Genomic DNA, 17,787 nt, shown 5'->3' with positions numbered 1-17,787 from the left:
TGAAAATTTACAAATGTACATTGTAACAAAATTCATGACACTGTAAGGACATAATTCATTTTTGTTTAAAATGTATCAGTATTGTCTACAAAGAAGAGTGTGAGGTAAGTCGCTTTCCTAAATGTGTGTTATACACTATTTGTTTTAGTTACTTGACTATACCAAGCAATGTTTTGATTCAAGCATAACAACGCTCTGTATAAATCACTGTACTGCCCTAAGGTGATGTAAACAACACGACTTGTATAATCCGCGACGTAGTTAATTTCATAGATTCGGTGTCCAAACTTCCATCCCTACTTATCATGACTCGAACCAGCTCGCATTCCGTAACGCGTGTCCTAGGCAGGATACCTCAGCTCTTAGACCACGACGTTACGGAACAGGACATTCAATTGGATAAGCATATTCATATTTAGAGTTTCTCTTGTTAGAAAACACTTGTTTCTATGGAAACATGCATTAGTCAATTGGTGATTTAATAATGTTGTCTATGTGTGTATTATTAATTTGATAACAGTTATTGTACAAAGCTCACAATATTTAAATGCTCGTCGTATACACGGCTTTTTGTGTCTCGGCTAACAGAGAGATGAGGATAGGATACTTTCATTATGTGTGCCATCGCGTCTAAACAGCTGAACAATGCGTCTTTTCTTGTAAAGCTTATTTGAAACAAGATTCCACTCGCCGTTCTCAAAGTCAGTTTTCAGTTTTTTGTGACATTCCAAGCACCACTTCTCTCTACCTTATTCCTTTGCTGTGATCGTGCCAGAGAATCAGTTCCATTCCGAGGCTTATTGTGGGTGATTTCATAACAAGCTGTTTTTACGGTCGTTGATTGTTAGCCCTTCGCCCAACCCCCAAGCTGGAGGACCACCCCTTATCGGCTGTCCACGACTGCTTATTCAATATATTCGTAGCTACCCTTCATATCTGGAGGCAGTCTCCTCTATCCGCAATATTGGGTCACACCATGCCATGGTGATAGCGTCCCACAATACATGCTTTCATTCAATACTAGTTTTCAAAAATAGAATATAATGCTTTAATTTTGAAAATCCAAACTATGCATTTTTATGCAACATAAAATCAGCTTTAATGAACTTAAACGCGAAAATATGCCACAATAATATAAATATTATGCATTTATAACAAAAGCCATTGTTGATTGGTGAAGATAATTAATCAGCAATTAATTATAGCCAATGGAAAAATATATGCAAATGCATGAACTTCCTGGCTCTATTAATGTCATTTCTTACAGCCTCATCATTCCATACTTTTAAAGTATAGATACCGGGACCAATTCGTGCGTTTGGCGTACGTCATATCTTCTTACCGGCACTAGCAGGATTATCTGAACTGAAAAACGTTGGTCTTGAATTAGCTTATGTTACTAGTTGGTCTATCCCGACGGACGACAATGATTGCTTTCAGAACACAGCTTGGTCGCAGCCCTCTTTCCTCACTCCACCTCTCACCCAAGCATTGTAACGGTGGTGCAACGGTCGCCAAGCCAGAGATTGGTTCCGATATCTGTTTGTACACTTCATTTAAACGACGTTGAATTACTGTATATTTAACTTCTAATAATTATACAGACACGAAATTATTTACCTGTAAAACCACGGCTCTATTGTATGCACCGATACAGACCATTTCATCAATTCTTGTCGCAAGCCATTTGATAAGGATATTCCAGCATGTTTGGACATACTGTAACTTGTCAGTAGTGGACCTGTGAGATAACCTAGAGAAATAAATGAGTACAGCATAATAAGTACCGGTAAATAAAAGTAATTTATTTTTCTTTGGAAAAAAAAAACCTTCTTCTTAATTGAGATGAAATTATTACTTAAACCTAATATTATGACAATACATTTCCGAAATTCACATTGATATCTTACACAATTTAATTTTAATAACAATTTTGGTGTCTAACTGTTAATCTGGATTCACCTTTCGTATATAAATCTCGTTCATTTCATTTTAATTTTTGATACACTACTATAAAATCTGTGGTGTTCGGGTAAAGGGGTATGTCATTTTTTTGTCCAGGTGGAATTTTGTTTCCCAGATGAACACACAAGTTAAATTATACAAGTGGGTGTGCAAAAATCAAAGAGTACTAGCAGTTGATGTGTTTTATTTGTGTAGAAAATTATTTGTAATAAGGGTTCCAAGTTTAATTTTCATTTATCTCCGAACTCATTTTTATGACTTATCTCCCTTTACCCAAACACCACAGAAATATTCTCATAACGTACGGCAGTGAATATAGTGGCGAAGCTTTTAAGAGGTTTTTCAGGCTTGAGTTATTGTATCTAGTAACAGTAGGCATATAAGTTCGTAATAACGATGTATCAGAACTAGAATTCGAAGTTGAGACCCCAGTCGGGGCGATACAGGTTAACTGATAGCGGAGTATAGGAGGTGGGGAAAAGGCTATGGCTTGTTTACTTTTTCCAGCTTCCATTCACTGTGCTGTCTGTGTAGGTTTAGTTGACGTTGAAGGTTTCGTATGTAATAGTACTGAAGATGGAACATTTGGAACAACGCGGTATAAAAAATGAAATGCAATTGGAACATATTTTTAAATACATATATTTTTGACTTTCTTCTACAATAAAATAAAAGAAAACATTACAAGATGAGGCAAAATGCATCACAACTGTTCGCAAAGAAATACTCTTAATTATTTATGGACTGAAAATTTGTAACATAATTTTGAACTACATAGGCTCTGAATTATTAAGAAATTACGACATGTTTGGAATAAAATTTGAAATCAAAATATATTCTGAGTACGTTATTAAAATTAGTATTAATATAATTATATTTGTCTGACATATTATAAATCAATATACTGTATTTTGTGATTTGGTGAAACATTTGATTCTCAGTTTACTCTGTTATACAAGTTAAACTACAAAATTTTCATTTTGATTTCTTACTGATACTAACTGTAAGCTCTTACTAAATTAAATATTGCATAATCCAACCAAGCGCTATGCCGTTGCGGGGAGCGTTCGTACTAACAGTGTTTACTCATCACTAGGGCCCGGAAGTTCATGCTCTAAAAAACTATTAAATATGCATGCAAATATGCTCTTAAAAACTTCAAAATACGCCAATAAATATGCACTATTAAATTAAAAGAATTAATGTCCCTGGCAGTAGACTAGACGAGTTAGTATTATTAATAACTAGCCGTACCCTTGCGCTCCGCTGCACCCGTTAGAAATAAATATAAAGTAATTACATAATTAAAATAGGACATTTGATCCAGGGAACATTCGTGTTTGATAGAAGGATAAATCATTTAATATGTTACTTAATTGAAATTGTATTTAAATAATTAAAATGCGATCATTTTGGTCCAGAGACACTCATTTGGTGCAATGACAATTCCTTTAACATGTTTCTTAATTTTTATTACATGCAACCACAGTTTAATGAAGATTAACATCATTTAGATTTAATGTGTATACTTTATTTTACTTGTTATAGGTTTCCATTGAATTATGGTAATAACTTAATTTTAACCCTTGTTTTCTACGCATTCAGTAAATGGCACTTGGCTCATTATGGTTCTGAACCCTTCAAAGAACTTAAATTATATTATATTATATTATATTATATTATATTATATTATATTATATTATATTATATTATATTATATTATATTATATTATATTATATTATATTATATTATATTATATTATATTATATCAGAAGTTACTGTAATAACATTATAGCATTATGTCCATCTAGAGAAACTACACTTTCAAATGGTGAAATAATAATTAATTATACAAATCGATTAATTTAGCTTCCGATATTACTTCATACAAACACAGAAACATTCTCTGTAGGCTATCTTTTATAGCTTTCGAATGTTGCTGTCCAAGGCCCCTTATAGACGAAGTCATTTGTTTTGTAATTCATTACACGGCCTTAGATGGCAGTTATTTTAATTTTAAAACTCATTTATCTCATTAAATATCAGTCCTATCTAAATTTTTCAAGGAATAAAACTTATCGCAAATTATTTTTAAAGAAACTTTTATTATGTAACATTTTTCACAAAACTCAATAATAAGCGAGATATTTCGATTTATTTAATTCAGGCCCCCTTATAACCCTCCTTTTAAATAATGTATTTTGAATTCCATATAGCCTAAAATCTAAGTTACAACGAACTTAATGTCCACACCTGTGGAGTAACGGTCAGCGCGTCTGCCGCGAAACCAGGTGGCCCGGGTTCGATTCCCGGTCGGGGCAAGTTACCTGGTTGAGGTTTTTTCCGGGGTTTTCCCTCAACCCAATATGAGCAAATGCTGGGTAACTTTCGGTGCTGGACCCCGGACTCATTTCACCGGCATTATCACCTTCATCTCATTCAGACGCTAAATAACCAAAGATGTTGATAAAGCGTCGTAAAATAACCTACTGAAAAAAAACTTAATTTATATTCCAATTTTCATCGAAATCGGTTCAGCCATTATCGCGTGAAAAGGTAACAAACATACAGACAGAGAAACATACAAACAAAAATTTCAAAAAAGCGATTTTCGGTTTCAGGGTGGTTAATTATATATGTTAGGACCAATTATTTTTTAAAAAATCGAAAATTACCAGAAAAATTTCGGCTACAGATTTATTATTAGTATAGATAAACTTACCTTATTCCTTAGAGGTTAAAGTAGAAGTGGTCCCACTGCCAATGTTGACTGATGAATTGCAGTTCACAATCATCACTTTGCACAAATTTTCAACTGAAAACCTTCGTCTGTTGTCTCGCAAAACATTTTTGTAACGTGAAAAACTTCTCTCCACGTCACAAGATGTTATTGGGGCATATTTAAATGATGTTAACTGCTCCACAGAGAGAGGCAAGTCTCTTGGTGTGACAGACGGTTTTCCTTCTAGGATGTCTCGAATATCGAAGATCTGTTTATAACCAGGATTTTTTTTAATTACACAATTCACTTTCTCTTTCACTTTTTGTCCTATACTACCAGGAACAGAACTTAGATTGCATATTGTTTTTTTTTTCAAAAACAATACATGATTCATTTAAAGAAAAATGAGAAGGTATGAAAACAAGATTCTCTTCTAACCCAGTGCCTGACAGAATATTTTGCACTGTTTCTATTGATGTAGTATCATTCGAGTCCAATGAATTAACAACCTCGTTGACTATTAATATGTGCCGAGCATAATACAAAGCTCCAGATGAAAAAAACATAAAACTCATTAAAATATGAATTTAATTTTTGTTTTGTTTACCGATAAGCAACTATGATATGAAGTATAATAAATTTTTTAATTGGCCACCTATACTTATCTTTTGTACAGTTATAATTCTTGTTACATGAATTAGTCTATCGCATTAACGTTTTCGATACCTTATTTTGTATCATCATCAGATGCATATGCATAGTTATAATTAAAATTAAAAACCTAGCCAATTGGTGTATGTCGTGGAACTTCCATGGTATGTTTGTGTGTATATTGTACTTATTCAAATTGACACTAAAACATTTTAAATTTAAATCTATATCTAAAATACAATTTAAAACACTTGTTTAAAAGTCACAATGGTTATTGTTATATCACTATAGTTCATTTCTGTGGTTTGATATATTGCGATGTTGAATGGGGCGGTGTTTTTTAATGAATTTCCGCTACTCTCACTTTATTGCACTGTATATTGTTTTCACTTAAAAATTCTTTATCTTTTGTTCGACTTGTCACACTTTAAAATGCATAAAATGAAGTTCACAGGTGTAGAGTTGTTGTGTATATAAACTCAGTCTTCTGACCGCCCCATTCAACATCGTAATATATCACACCACAGAAATGAACTATAGTGATATAACAATAACCATTGTGACTTTTAAACAAGTGTTTTAAATTGTATTTTAGATATAGATTTAGATTTAGAATGTTTTAGTGTCAATGTGAATAAGTACAATATACACACAAACATACCATGGAAGTTCCACGACATACACCAATTGGCTAGGTTTTTAATTTTAATTATAACTATGCATATGCATCTGATGATGATACAAAATAAGGTATCGAAAACGTTAATGCGATAGACTAATTCATGTAACAAGAATTATAACTGTACAAAAGACAACATAGGTAGCCAATTAAAAAACTTATTATACTTCATATCATTAAGATATGCTATATAGGCACTAAAATAATTAAATATGATGCATTTATCAAAATCACTAAAATATGCAGTTATATGCACCATAAAATCATGTTCGAATAACCGAAAATTTCATAATTCGTGCACATAATGTATAACATTATTAACATTTTTAACCCCTAAGAAAAAACATGCAAATGCATGAACTTCCGGGCCCTACTCCTCACGTATAGTCAGTCGTTGCTGCTGGCAATTTAAAGTTCATTCATTGTATGCCTAATGTCGAAAGAAAGAAAACTGCGTGGTCAGAATACAATATATAGGTGTACAATGTGATTCAATTTTGTGACATGGAAAAGACTTTCATTACCTGTACAGAATGCAACATTGCGTGCTGCAACAATTGTTTAAAAAATAACAGTATTAGCAGAATACGAAAAGAAGGTAAGGCGGGCAAAGAGGCAGTATGTAATATTTCAACGTGAAGCATCACTTACCAATAAAATTGTTCTCGATTATAGGAGATTATACGATATCGTATATAATAATACGTAAATGTCAAGAATATTACGAGATAAAAGGAGGAATTTCAGCATTAAGAAAGCTTCATAATTTTTGTGAAAGAAGAAATTAGGTTTCGTTGATGCAAAGGCACATTACGGAAAACTGTCATATCGATGGAATTTAAGTTAAAAAAATACAAGGATAAGTAGAGCTGTGATACAGTGGCAAAACGGGCACGTTATCTGCGTACCTTAAGACGTTATGAATCTGAAGAAAAAAGACCAATAACTTACTTGGACGAGACGTGGCACGGTACGGAAATGTTAGTATGGATGATAGTTTTTTTAGTGGGCTATTTTACGACGTTGTATCAACATCTCAGGTAATTTAGCGTTTGAATGATATGAATGTGATAATGTCGGTGAAATGAGTCCGGGGTCCAGCACCGATAGTTACACAGGATTTCCTGATATTGGGTTGAGGGAAAACCTCGGGAAAACCTCAATCAGGTAACTTACCCGACCGGGATTCGAACCCGTGTTACCTAGTTTCGTGGTAAGACGCGCTAACCGTTACTCCACAGGTGTGGACTGGACGATAGTGATAGCTACGATAGTGAAATAGATAGAGTAGAAGATGGTGACGAGAGTAGAACAGAAACAGCGAACGAAACAGGAAGAACTGACAGCGCGGGCGAAGGGGAATGCACAGTAGAAACTGTTGTGCCACTTTAAATATAGGTACAGGTAAGATAATTATAGTCTATAGAATTCAATATCTCAATGTTATTGACGCATTATACTATATATTGCAGTGGTCGTCAGCACTAGCTGAAATGGGTAGAGTGCATGGAGGGTAAGGAACTCTGCTCCGTCATACACAAGGGATAGAGAGACAGCATACCTGCCAGCAACGACGATTTCACGCTAAGGCTGTGCCTTGTCGGCGGGTAAGATACACTAGCCCGAGCGTGCAGTGTTTAGATGACCGTTGGTATATTGTCTTTGCACAGACGAATGTTCTCGCGTGTTGGGTGCTTCAGTTGTGTTGAGATACAGACTACACCGCAATGTTGTGATTAACTAGGCCAAAGCAATTGCTCGAAGCGCCCTCAGTCGATCCGCCAGTTCGCTTGGTTGGATTAAAGTTATTTTAATTTAATTATTACATTTTTCTCTCTCTTTGTAATTACTTATTAAACTATGTAGTATATGCTCAATTTTCCCTCCGAATAAGAGTTTAAAGGCTGGTTCACAATAAACCGGGAATGGGAACGACAACGAGAACGAGTAGGAAAATATTGTTAAAATAAATGTATTTAAATGTAAGCATTCACAACAGTTAATTGTGATTGCTCACATTTCAATACATTTATTTTAACAATATTTCCGTTCTCGTTCTTGTTGTCGTTTCCGTTCCAGGTTTATTGTGAACCAGCCTTTACTTATACGGCAGTTAACTTTACAACTGTTTTCTAATGTTAAATGTGAGTGTAGTGTCTTTTATAGTAATGTTATTATTATAAGACAAGTTTATTTCTGTGATTTATAGGCTACTTTATAATTAGGGGCCAACTTTATTTATGTCCTTTCTTTTAATTGCAATTGTTGTATGTATAATTATAATTATTGTTATTATTATTATTATTATTATTATTATTATTATTATTATTATTATTATTATTATTATTATTATTATTGTTAAAAATTACCTTTTTAAACAGTATTGCTTTGCATAACTCTTTGTAGGCTTAAGAAAATGTCATGTTATGCAGCTAAGAGACGATGATACATTATATTCTGGCAAACATAATATTTACGTTTGTCCATCAGCCGAAAGTTTATTCATTCGACAGTTCGATCATTCATTCATTCATTCATTCATTCATTCATTCATTCGTTCGTTCATTCGCTCGGTCTGTATTGAAAAATCTCCAACGGATATGGTGTGTGTGTGTGTGTGTGTGTGTGTGTGTGTGTGTGTGTGTGTGTGTGTGTGTGTGTGATGGGAGAGGATTATTTTAGCATCTGCTCTCTAAACACTGCTTTATCCTGTGTGCACGTAATTTCAGAATTTATGTACCTCAACTTCGAAATCTAATCTTAACACTTTGTTTCACTCTGGTCCTTCCACATATTAAGTTCACTGTTGGCAGTCATTCGAGGATGGACAATTCAGTGCGAGAGGCTTGTGACAGAAGCCTCTGCTACGACCTTGACTTGCAAGCGTGAAGAGGACCGGGAAAGGGGTATCGATTCGCTACAGCTCACAAGCAAACATACTCATGGGGGCAGATAAAGTTTATATTTTCTTCAACCTTGTTAATAGTGTCAAAACAAGTGTTTATATAAATTTTGGCCACTCGAGCGCAATTACGAGAGCCGTAAAAATAAGTTTTCCTGGTGTCGTTTACAGAGAGAAAACACAATTTTATTGGAACAATTTGTTGGAACAGATGCAATAACTCTTGAGCTACTTTTCAACTTACTGTATTCCCCACCGCAATTGAGACATTTGTCATACCATTGGATCGACAGGGAGATGCAGAAGGCTGTTACACACTGGTTCCGATCCCAAGCGGTAGACTACAACGACATAGGGTTAGAAAAGTTGATCCCACGGTATGGCAGATGTCTCAGTTCCGGTGGCGAATATGTTGAAAAATAGCTTAGCAATTACTGTATTTGTTCCAATAAATATTTCACAGGGAAACTCACTTTTTACGGTCCTCATAATTGCGATCGACTGGCCAAAATTTGTACAAGTACTTGTTTTCACATTAGTAACAAGGTGAAAGAAAAAAAATAACATTTTTATCTGCCGCCATGAAAATGTTTGCTTGTCATTACGAAAAATGGCTAGCCTCACTGTAACAATAATACGTCGCGCTGTATTAGTGTTCCGAGATTGCGCTGTATTGTTGAGTGTTAGTTTAATAAAAACTGCATATGTGTGTATGTGTGTTACATACTAATTTTGTGTAAAATGGCTCATACTGATAGATCATTGAGGTCATTATTTGTAGAATTAAAGAGAAACCCTTTCCAAGTTGGATGCATGAAACAAAGTGTGCTTACAAAGATATGAGGTCTACACCACATTTACATGTCAAAATGTCGGATACAGGGTGTTTCAGAATTTCTGTTACAAACTTCTAGGGGTTGTAGAGGGGACTAAGTAGATAAAGTTTTGATTAGGAAACCTTGTCCGAAAATGTATCGTTTCGATGCAAAATAAGTTTGAATATCGATTCGATTTAAAATCTCCCACTTCACGGTACGCAAACAAAATCGTGTGTATTCTAGTTCTACGTAGTCGGCTTTCACATCAGTTGTGATTCAGGCATTGAGCAGTACAGGACGAGACAGTAGTCCCCTGCTATCGTGTGTCTTCTGTTTACAATCAGTTCTACATACAGCCAGTTACATTATGGTGACAGCTCGTCGACGCAAGAGAGGAGAAGGTTCGACTGTGGGAGGGAGACCGATACGAGACGAAGCGAGCGTTTTGTGGATGGAGAGAAATACACTCATATTAAAAATGAAGTCTTATGTTGCTCTCTCGCACGTTGCAGCGTCTGCATAATTTTGAGCTCCTGTCACTGTGTTCACTTCATACTCCGGAACAATAGTCACTAATAAACACTAAAGAAGTAAACTAACATGGAAATACAATGAGCAGCAGTTCGAAACAATAGTCACTAATAAACAGTAAAGAAGTAAACTAATGTGGAAATATAATGAGCAGCAGTTCGGAACAATAATAAACACTAAAGAAGTAAACTAATGTGGAAATACAATGAGCAGCAATCGAATCACTATCTTTAACAGTTAATCACTAATTAACAAAGAAATATACTCATGCGGAAATACCGGTAATGTTCATAAGTGCTTCACTGTTACCTTTATCATCATCATCATCATCCATGTAAATGATGGGGCGGCCTTCTTCTCTGTTCTTCTTTATTTTCCTCAAATACTGAAAATTTTGGCTCTAATGCTGTGATGCTCCACCAGAATTTAGCCATTATTTTTTTGTTTCCCCCCCCCCCAATGAAATCCTAATTTTAAAATAACTTTCCTCAAAGTCGATAGTCTTTCAATTTCAATAATACATATTTTTTTAAGTGTGGGCCGCTGTTTCTGTGAAATACAGAACTCGTGCTATGGTTCGTCTTATGACAGCTTCATTAAAGACGTCCACAGTTGATTTTGGAGCCGATCGATATCTTTCTTTACTTGGAGCACTAAAGGAAGCTGAAACCCAGGAATCAATGTCTTTAGTCTCCCTTATTATTTGGCTAACATTGCTTTCAGACACAGCGGTAACCTCTACTACAAGTTTTTCAACATTTGTTACGGTTTTTCTTCCGATGCCATCTTCATGAAGCCCCACACGTTGCTCACGACTTCTCGCGACTGCGAATGCAATACCCGACCTTACAGTTTGCTTCTAACATGCAGCATTTTCACAAACAGAAAATAGCAGTGAATCTAGACAATAAATACTACAAAACAATACAAAACAGAAGCACTACAACTATTTAACTAAATGAAATGTACGTAACAAACACACTAAATTGCAATACACAAGACTGTGGTGGTGTAGTATGTCCTTAGCGCGACTGTACGCCCACACTAACGCTCCCGAGATGTGACCGCTAACGCAGCCAGGGGAAGACTAAAATGAACACCCTTTCGAACAAGCAGTGAACTCGCCCAAACCACTGCGTCGCCAGGCCAGAGCTGTCACCATAAAGTAACTGGCCTGTAGTCGGCTGTCACATCAGTTGTGATTCAGTCATTGAACAGCAGTGGACGAGACAGCAGTCCCCTGATATCGTCTGTCTTGTCCTGTACTTCTTAAAAAAAAAATTCAAGACATTAATTATTCAGATTGTTTTTACCTATCAGCTTGTATAGCAATCAGCCATTTCTCTCGAGCCATTGCCGCAATAGAGCGCTACAAACATTGGGCAAAGACTAGTTTTTCCTGCTTTACGGTGCTTCAACGAAGGAAAAGTGCAATAAAAGTTTTGTTACATTTAACATTTAGAATCACCTCTTAAATGTTGGTGCATCCATCCTCTTGCACCCTGTGTAGGAACATAATCATTGTTCTCCCTCCCGTTCCCTTTTGTAATGAGAAACTAAATTTATATGTACAGTAGTGTAGTTATTCAGTTCGTCTACTATAATGCAGCACAACGTTTCGTCTTACCTGCAGCACTTATTACGTTAACTAATCTTCCTTTAGACTTTTTAAGCAGAGACAAGAATGCATTCGTGACTCTGACTTGTCCAAGGGTATTCACGTCATACGTCTTCTGGAAGACATCGATGGGAGTCAATTCTACTTCTCCAGGAAATGCAATACCAGCATTGTTGACAACAGCCCACAGCTCTTCAAAAAAGAAAAATTGTTATACAAAAGACAAAAAGAAAATTGAAAACTGGAGAATGTCTTTTACTTCTTAAGTATAACAAGTAATTTTGTTGTACGTTGAAATAGAATGAGACACCACTTCATGTCACAGGCTGATCGATAACCATAATCCCCCTGTGTTGATGTACACTGTGATAATGACATGTAATAGGATATCATCTCTTTCCTGTAGAAATGAAACGAGTAATTGGGGACAACTTTCAGCCTAAACTATCTAATAAGTAAGGACAACAAACTCAACTACACAAAATTTCTGGGACTTTTTATAGACGCCAGTTTAACATAGGATAAGCACATCGAGTACATATGCACAAAGCTATCAAGAGTTTTATATTTGCTAAAGAAATTAACTACTAGCGTTTCTCAAAATTATTTAAGATGTGCCTACTTTTCTTTCTTTCAGTCGATAATTCGATATGCCCTAATTTTCTGGGGAAATGGAACCAAAATTGGAAGCGCCTTGATTTTAGAAAAGAAAGCCATTAGAATTTTATGTAAATCAAACTATCTGGAACATTGTCGGCCACTTTTCAGACAATCACGGATTTTAACAATCATAAATTTGTATATAGGCCTATATGATCTAGTACTTTACACTAGACAAAATATCGACAATTACTCATTAGTGGCCAATATACATGGTCATGCAATTAGAAATACTGAACAAATTAATATTCCATATTGTAGATTACACAAGAGCAATACAAACTTTTTAATTATGGGGATGAAATTATATAATAAGCTCCCTAGTCAATATTATAAATTACCAATCAATAGTTTCAAAACTAGATTTTTTCAATTGGTTATTAAATAATCCCTTTTATTCTGTTGCTGAGTTTTTCAACACAAATTTATATGAAATTGTATTTTAATAAATAAGTTTTAATTGCAATTTAGTTAGTTTTCTTCAATTTAAAAGTTTCAAATTATTTCATGTTTTGATGTATTACTTAAACTTTACTGTTTCTGTTATTAGTGTTTTTTAAATGTATTATATGTTTTTTCAATGTATTCTGACGAAGCCTAAAACTGTATGTCTAATGGCCAAATAAATTGAATTGAATCGAATTGAATTGAACTGTACAGCGTGCTGCAAGACTACCGCCGACTCTGCTCGCCACTATAGAGACCGGGCAGTACCCAGTCATGTACAAGAAAAAAGGGAAGTGATGTCGCTAGTAAAATTATTCGTGACTATAACTTAGTCTTCAACAATCGACTGCAGTAGTGAAGTGCGAGGTTTATCGAATCTAGTAGCGAGTTTCTAAAGGCAACGAACAAAATTCACGTTTTCAAAGATATAACAAATTATCTCTGTGAAATGAAGTAGAAATATGATGTGGTCCAGGGAATATTGTTGAAAGAGAGAGAGAGAGAGAGAGAGAGAGAGAGAGAGAGAGAGAGAAAGGGAACAAATTTTTCCTGGTAAGAACAGCAAAGGTAAAAGTCATACTCGTATCCATATGTTAGCGACATTATGTTTTTGTCATCGAAACGGGACGGCTGAAAGCTTTCACACCTATTCTCAAGTTTAGCGAGTACCGTAATATTACAATAATTGAAATCGCTAATTGCTATATAAATGGAAAGTTAGATATATTCAGGAGAATCTTTCATGGAACAGGAAATATGTACAGTAAGTTACATCACAGAAGTGTATAAAGCATAGATGTCTTCTGTATGGCATGTTATCATCATCATCATCATCATTAATGACAATACCGTCATTATCCTCACTATGGGCAGGGACCGTACTTTGTCCCACGAGGCTACAAGCTAAAGTTTCACTGGAGTTTTTGCGCGTGCATATAACAAGCAAAGTTCTTGACTGATTGCTCAGCGACTCCTGTCTAGTCAAGTTGGGAAAAAAACAGGGAACACTTTAATAGTGATATTAATATTTAAAATTTAAATTATTTATACTATGTACACTACAATACGTATTTTTACTACATACACTATCGCAAAGAATATAGATATGTATTTCCAAACATTATTTACACTATTATGTACAGTGTTGTCTATTTAATGCAAGGTACTTAATTTAATAATACTACAGCCTACTTATTCTGTAAAAAGTGTAGGTATAATTATCTAAATATGTTTGATTAATGTCAGCCTACATTATGTATGATAATGTACTCATAAATATAATAACAATAGCCTATTTTAGTGTACATAATGTAAAGGGGCTGTCAGATATTGACTACTTTCAAAAGCCGATTTGTCAAAAAGACTGCTTTTTGTCTGGACTATAATAATATGATCTTACTTTAAATATTACTTTTGTAGAATATGACTTTTGTTTTTATTGTATCAGTTTCCATTCATTATGTTAATCATCCCTTTGGTCCAAATTATCTTATTTAACACTAAATTGTAAGTGTTAAACTCTTATAATTACATGTAACTAACCACATGTACATTTTGTTTTTACTATTATTAAAATTGTCATTATTGTTAATATTATTATTATTATTATTATTATTATCATTATTGCTATTCCATTGTTTTTGTGTTGCTGTTATTTATATTTGCTATGTATTTTATACTCATTGAAGCAGTAATTAGGAGAGGGAGAGACCGATTTATTAGCGTAGTGATATCTCCATATTTTTATTGCATATAATCGCGGGGATGTTCTGGCGACTTGGTTAGAATTAGTTTCACACGCAGATGTTTCGTATTCCTCTCGTCACTTGTCAGCATCGGACAGATTTAGGGTCACCTTGTGCGGGATTGTATATAGACACTCGGCGATGCGTAAAACCCTAAAGTTGGACTGGACCCGTGGGAAAGATACTGCCAAGCTTGGGTTTTCCAAAGAACGGGGTTCTCGAAAGATCTTCGAACTAATTTGATGTTGTGGGAAGTCCAAAGTTTAAATTCAGACATGACGTATTTCGCGCCCAATAAGAAGAGATCTTGGTCCAGCTTATGAGGTCACTTTGGACCAATAGAGAATAGATTTTAGGCCGGTTGAGTGACGTAGTTTTTAGCCAATAGGATAGTTAGTTTTAGCGTAGGATAGGTTTTTATAAATAAGGGTGACGGGGAGCGGAGATGAAGACAACATCTCATCGTGTCGGCGGCCCTAGATACAGGGCACAACATCACAACTTCTTATCGTGTCGGCGGCCCTACATACAGGGCACAATAACTACTTCGTTTTGTGTCGACAGAACTACTACTTTTTTTTCGTGTCGACGGCCCCGCACACTGAGCTTTTTGGTGTCGGCGGCCCAACGTAATAGTCTTTCTTCCGGTGAAGACTCGATAGATAGAACTTTGTCATCGGCGAGATTACTCGTCAACGTTTGGGAGCTTCGATCATAGTGTACTGGACCGAGTATTGAATTTATAGTATCGGATAGAGCTTATTCAGAGCCGCCATAGAGTCGATACAGAAGTGCGACCAACGATTGAATTATAAGTCAGCCGGAAATACATACTCTAGGGTTTACCAAGAGAATACGACAATAAACTTATAGTTTTTGAGTTTACACTGCCTTTTATATAAGTAGCCGGCTTGATCTTATTCCCGACATCATCCTATACCACAACAGTACCTCGGCTACCCTGAGTGAATCTCACGCAACACCGAGACTCACCCACCCTCATCATTGATTGGAAAAGACACGAACTTGCTTATACGGGTGTGTGCTGCATCAGTAATATGTATTTATTTTGTATTATATGTAGCAATAAACACTAAATACTAAATAAATGTTACAAAAAGGAGGGATGTCCACTAAGAAGACTAAATATTTATAGCTTTGAAGGATATAAGCTTATAAAAAATGAACTAAAAATATTGGTGTTTTAACTAAAAATATTATCATCATACACAAAATATTTTTCATTTCATACTTCTGGACATTTTTCCATAGAAGTTTATCTCTCTATACACCAAATGGAATTTTCTAATTCCAAACGCGCTATTCCACTACAACCATGACGTCTCGTGCTTACAATTACAACTTCTGTCACTGATGGATATGATCACTCCATCTTTATCACCAATAAAGATGGCGTCATCATAGACGGTGACTCCAGGGGCGGCAGATGTAGGCTGTTCTCCCCTTGACCGTTCGGGTACGGGGACGAACAAGCACATTTGCTCGTGTGATTTTTTTCTAAAACAATGTACTCGTATTAACATGTTATGTGAAATATATGGAGGGAACATATCTTTACTTTAATTGTTACTGGAAATTCGGATAGGACTTCTTCATTACAGTTTCGCAAGTCGATTCATACTGTTATTGGTGACTAAACTCGCAGACATATTTGTATTAGAAGTGTACAGTAGCGGCCTTAGATTGAGTTTATTAAACTTTGATGTTATGTGAGAGAGCGCTAACATACACATGATCGGAAACGAATAAAATTTAATAAAATATAAAGTTAAGTGAGTATTACATGATTATAAAGGCATGTAACACCCAGCAACTCATGTGTCCCTTCCTGTCCCCGTGCTTAAATTAGAAGTCGGCGTCTATGGACGCCATTATCAATAAATCTACGGATCGCCCCATTGTAAACATCACTTTTTATCATAGCGGCAACAACAACTTTCATCTTTATTGCCAGTTTACTCACTACATTTATTTTGAATATGAAGTGAAGAATCTTTAATGAAGTCTCGTTCAGTCCACATGGTTCATAGTGGTCAGTTTGAATATGTCATGACCTCATGACTCGGTAAGAATAAACTTACCTTTTTTGTTTTCTTGAAGAATAGATGCAACCCTTTCAACTGCATTTTCAACCTGTTCATTTTGTGTGACGTCAAGTTGTATAATCTTTAACTTATCTGAGCAGGAGCTTTTCAGTTCCTTAGCTCCGTCTCCTTCGGAATACAGGCATCCAGCAAATACCAGGACCCCTAAAGAGTCCAATTTCTTCGCAAACTCGTAGCCAAATCCTGTGTCGCAACCTGTTTAAGAATTAATACGGAATAATATTAGCAAACGGTTGATATCTCTGACTTAAAAATTGTTTATTCTGTGTTTTTGTTTCCGAGGTGTTTCCAAATCTAAAAATCAGGTGGATTTCAAACTGTTATCCACAACAGGAAGTAAGGTTTTACACTCTGATTAGGTTAAGATTGTGTTTACATGTAATTGAATTGAGATTGTTTTTTACTTGATTTTTCAGCCATGTACCCATACACGTATAAAATTGTCGATGTAATACTGAGTCCTATTATATCTTCTCCAAACATTGTTCTTCATATTTCACTGCGATGACGAAACGTATTACCACAATAACAAATTCGTTTATTTGCTCTGCCTGTTTCCTATGTACTGGATCAGATTTTAGAAAAGATTTCATACCTCTGTCTTTCCTGTAAATTAAAAAGCAATCTACATAAAACAAGAAGATATCTATACTGTGAGTAGGCCGTGTAATTACTTGTAATATCTATAGATCTGTTTTTTGTTCTTACGCATTCTCAACAAAAATTGACAATGGAAATTAAAATGTATTATTTAACTTATCCATCTTCTCACATGCTTTGATTTTATATTGAATTTTTCTTTCCTTTCTGTTATGTTTATATCTGTTTCTACTTACCTACGTCTCTACCTATGTACAGTAGTGTGCAAATTAATCCGAACACGACATATTTTTACATTTTCTGTCATTGTTGGCCTCACAGC

At 35.1% G+C, this 17,787-nt stretch overlaps 1 protein-coding gene and 1 long non-coding RNA gene across 4 annotated transcripts in view; one reads left to right on the top strand and one right to left on the bottom strand.

The window, feature by feature from the left end:
* Positions 1-17,787, top strand: part of LOC138704835 (uncharacterized) — a 412,725-nt gene that overhangs the window by 365,663 nt on the left and 29,275 nt on the right. The gene's annotated exons all lie outside the window — the stretch shown is intronic.
* Positions 1-17,787, bottom strand: part of LOC138704827 (estradiol 17-beta-dehydrogenase 2-like) — a 119,169-nt gene that overhangs the window by 88,455 nt on the left and 12,927 nt on the right. For all 3 annotated transcript variants that reach the window (XM_069833123.1, XM_069833122.1, XM_069833120.1), the window contains exons 3-5: positions 16,842-17,060; positions 11,897-12,079; positions 1,621-1,753 (exon numbers count right to left, since the gene is read on the bottom strand). In XM_069833123.1, coding sequence (XP_069689224.1) covers positions 1,621-1,753; positions 11,897-12,079; positions 16,842-17,060 — 535 coding nt within the window. The remainder of the gene's footprint in view (positions 1-1,620; positions 1,754-11,896; positions 12,080-16,841; positions 17,061-17,787) is intronic.

The sequence above is a fragment of the Periplaneta americana genome, chromosome 8 (assembly GCF_040183065.1).
Source record: "Periplaneta americana isolate PAMFEO1 chromosome 8, P.americana_PAMFEO1_priV1, whole genome shotgun sequence".
NCBI lineage: Eukaryota > Metazoa > Arthropoda > Insecta > Blattodea > Blattidae > Periplaneta > Periplaneta americana.
This window is presented reverse-complemented; position numbering and strand designations above follow the sequence as displayed.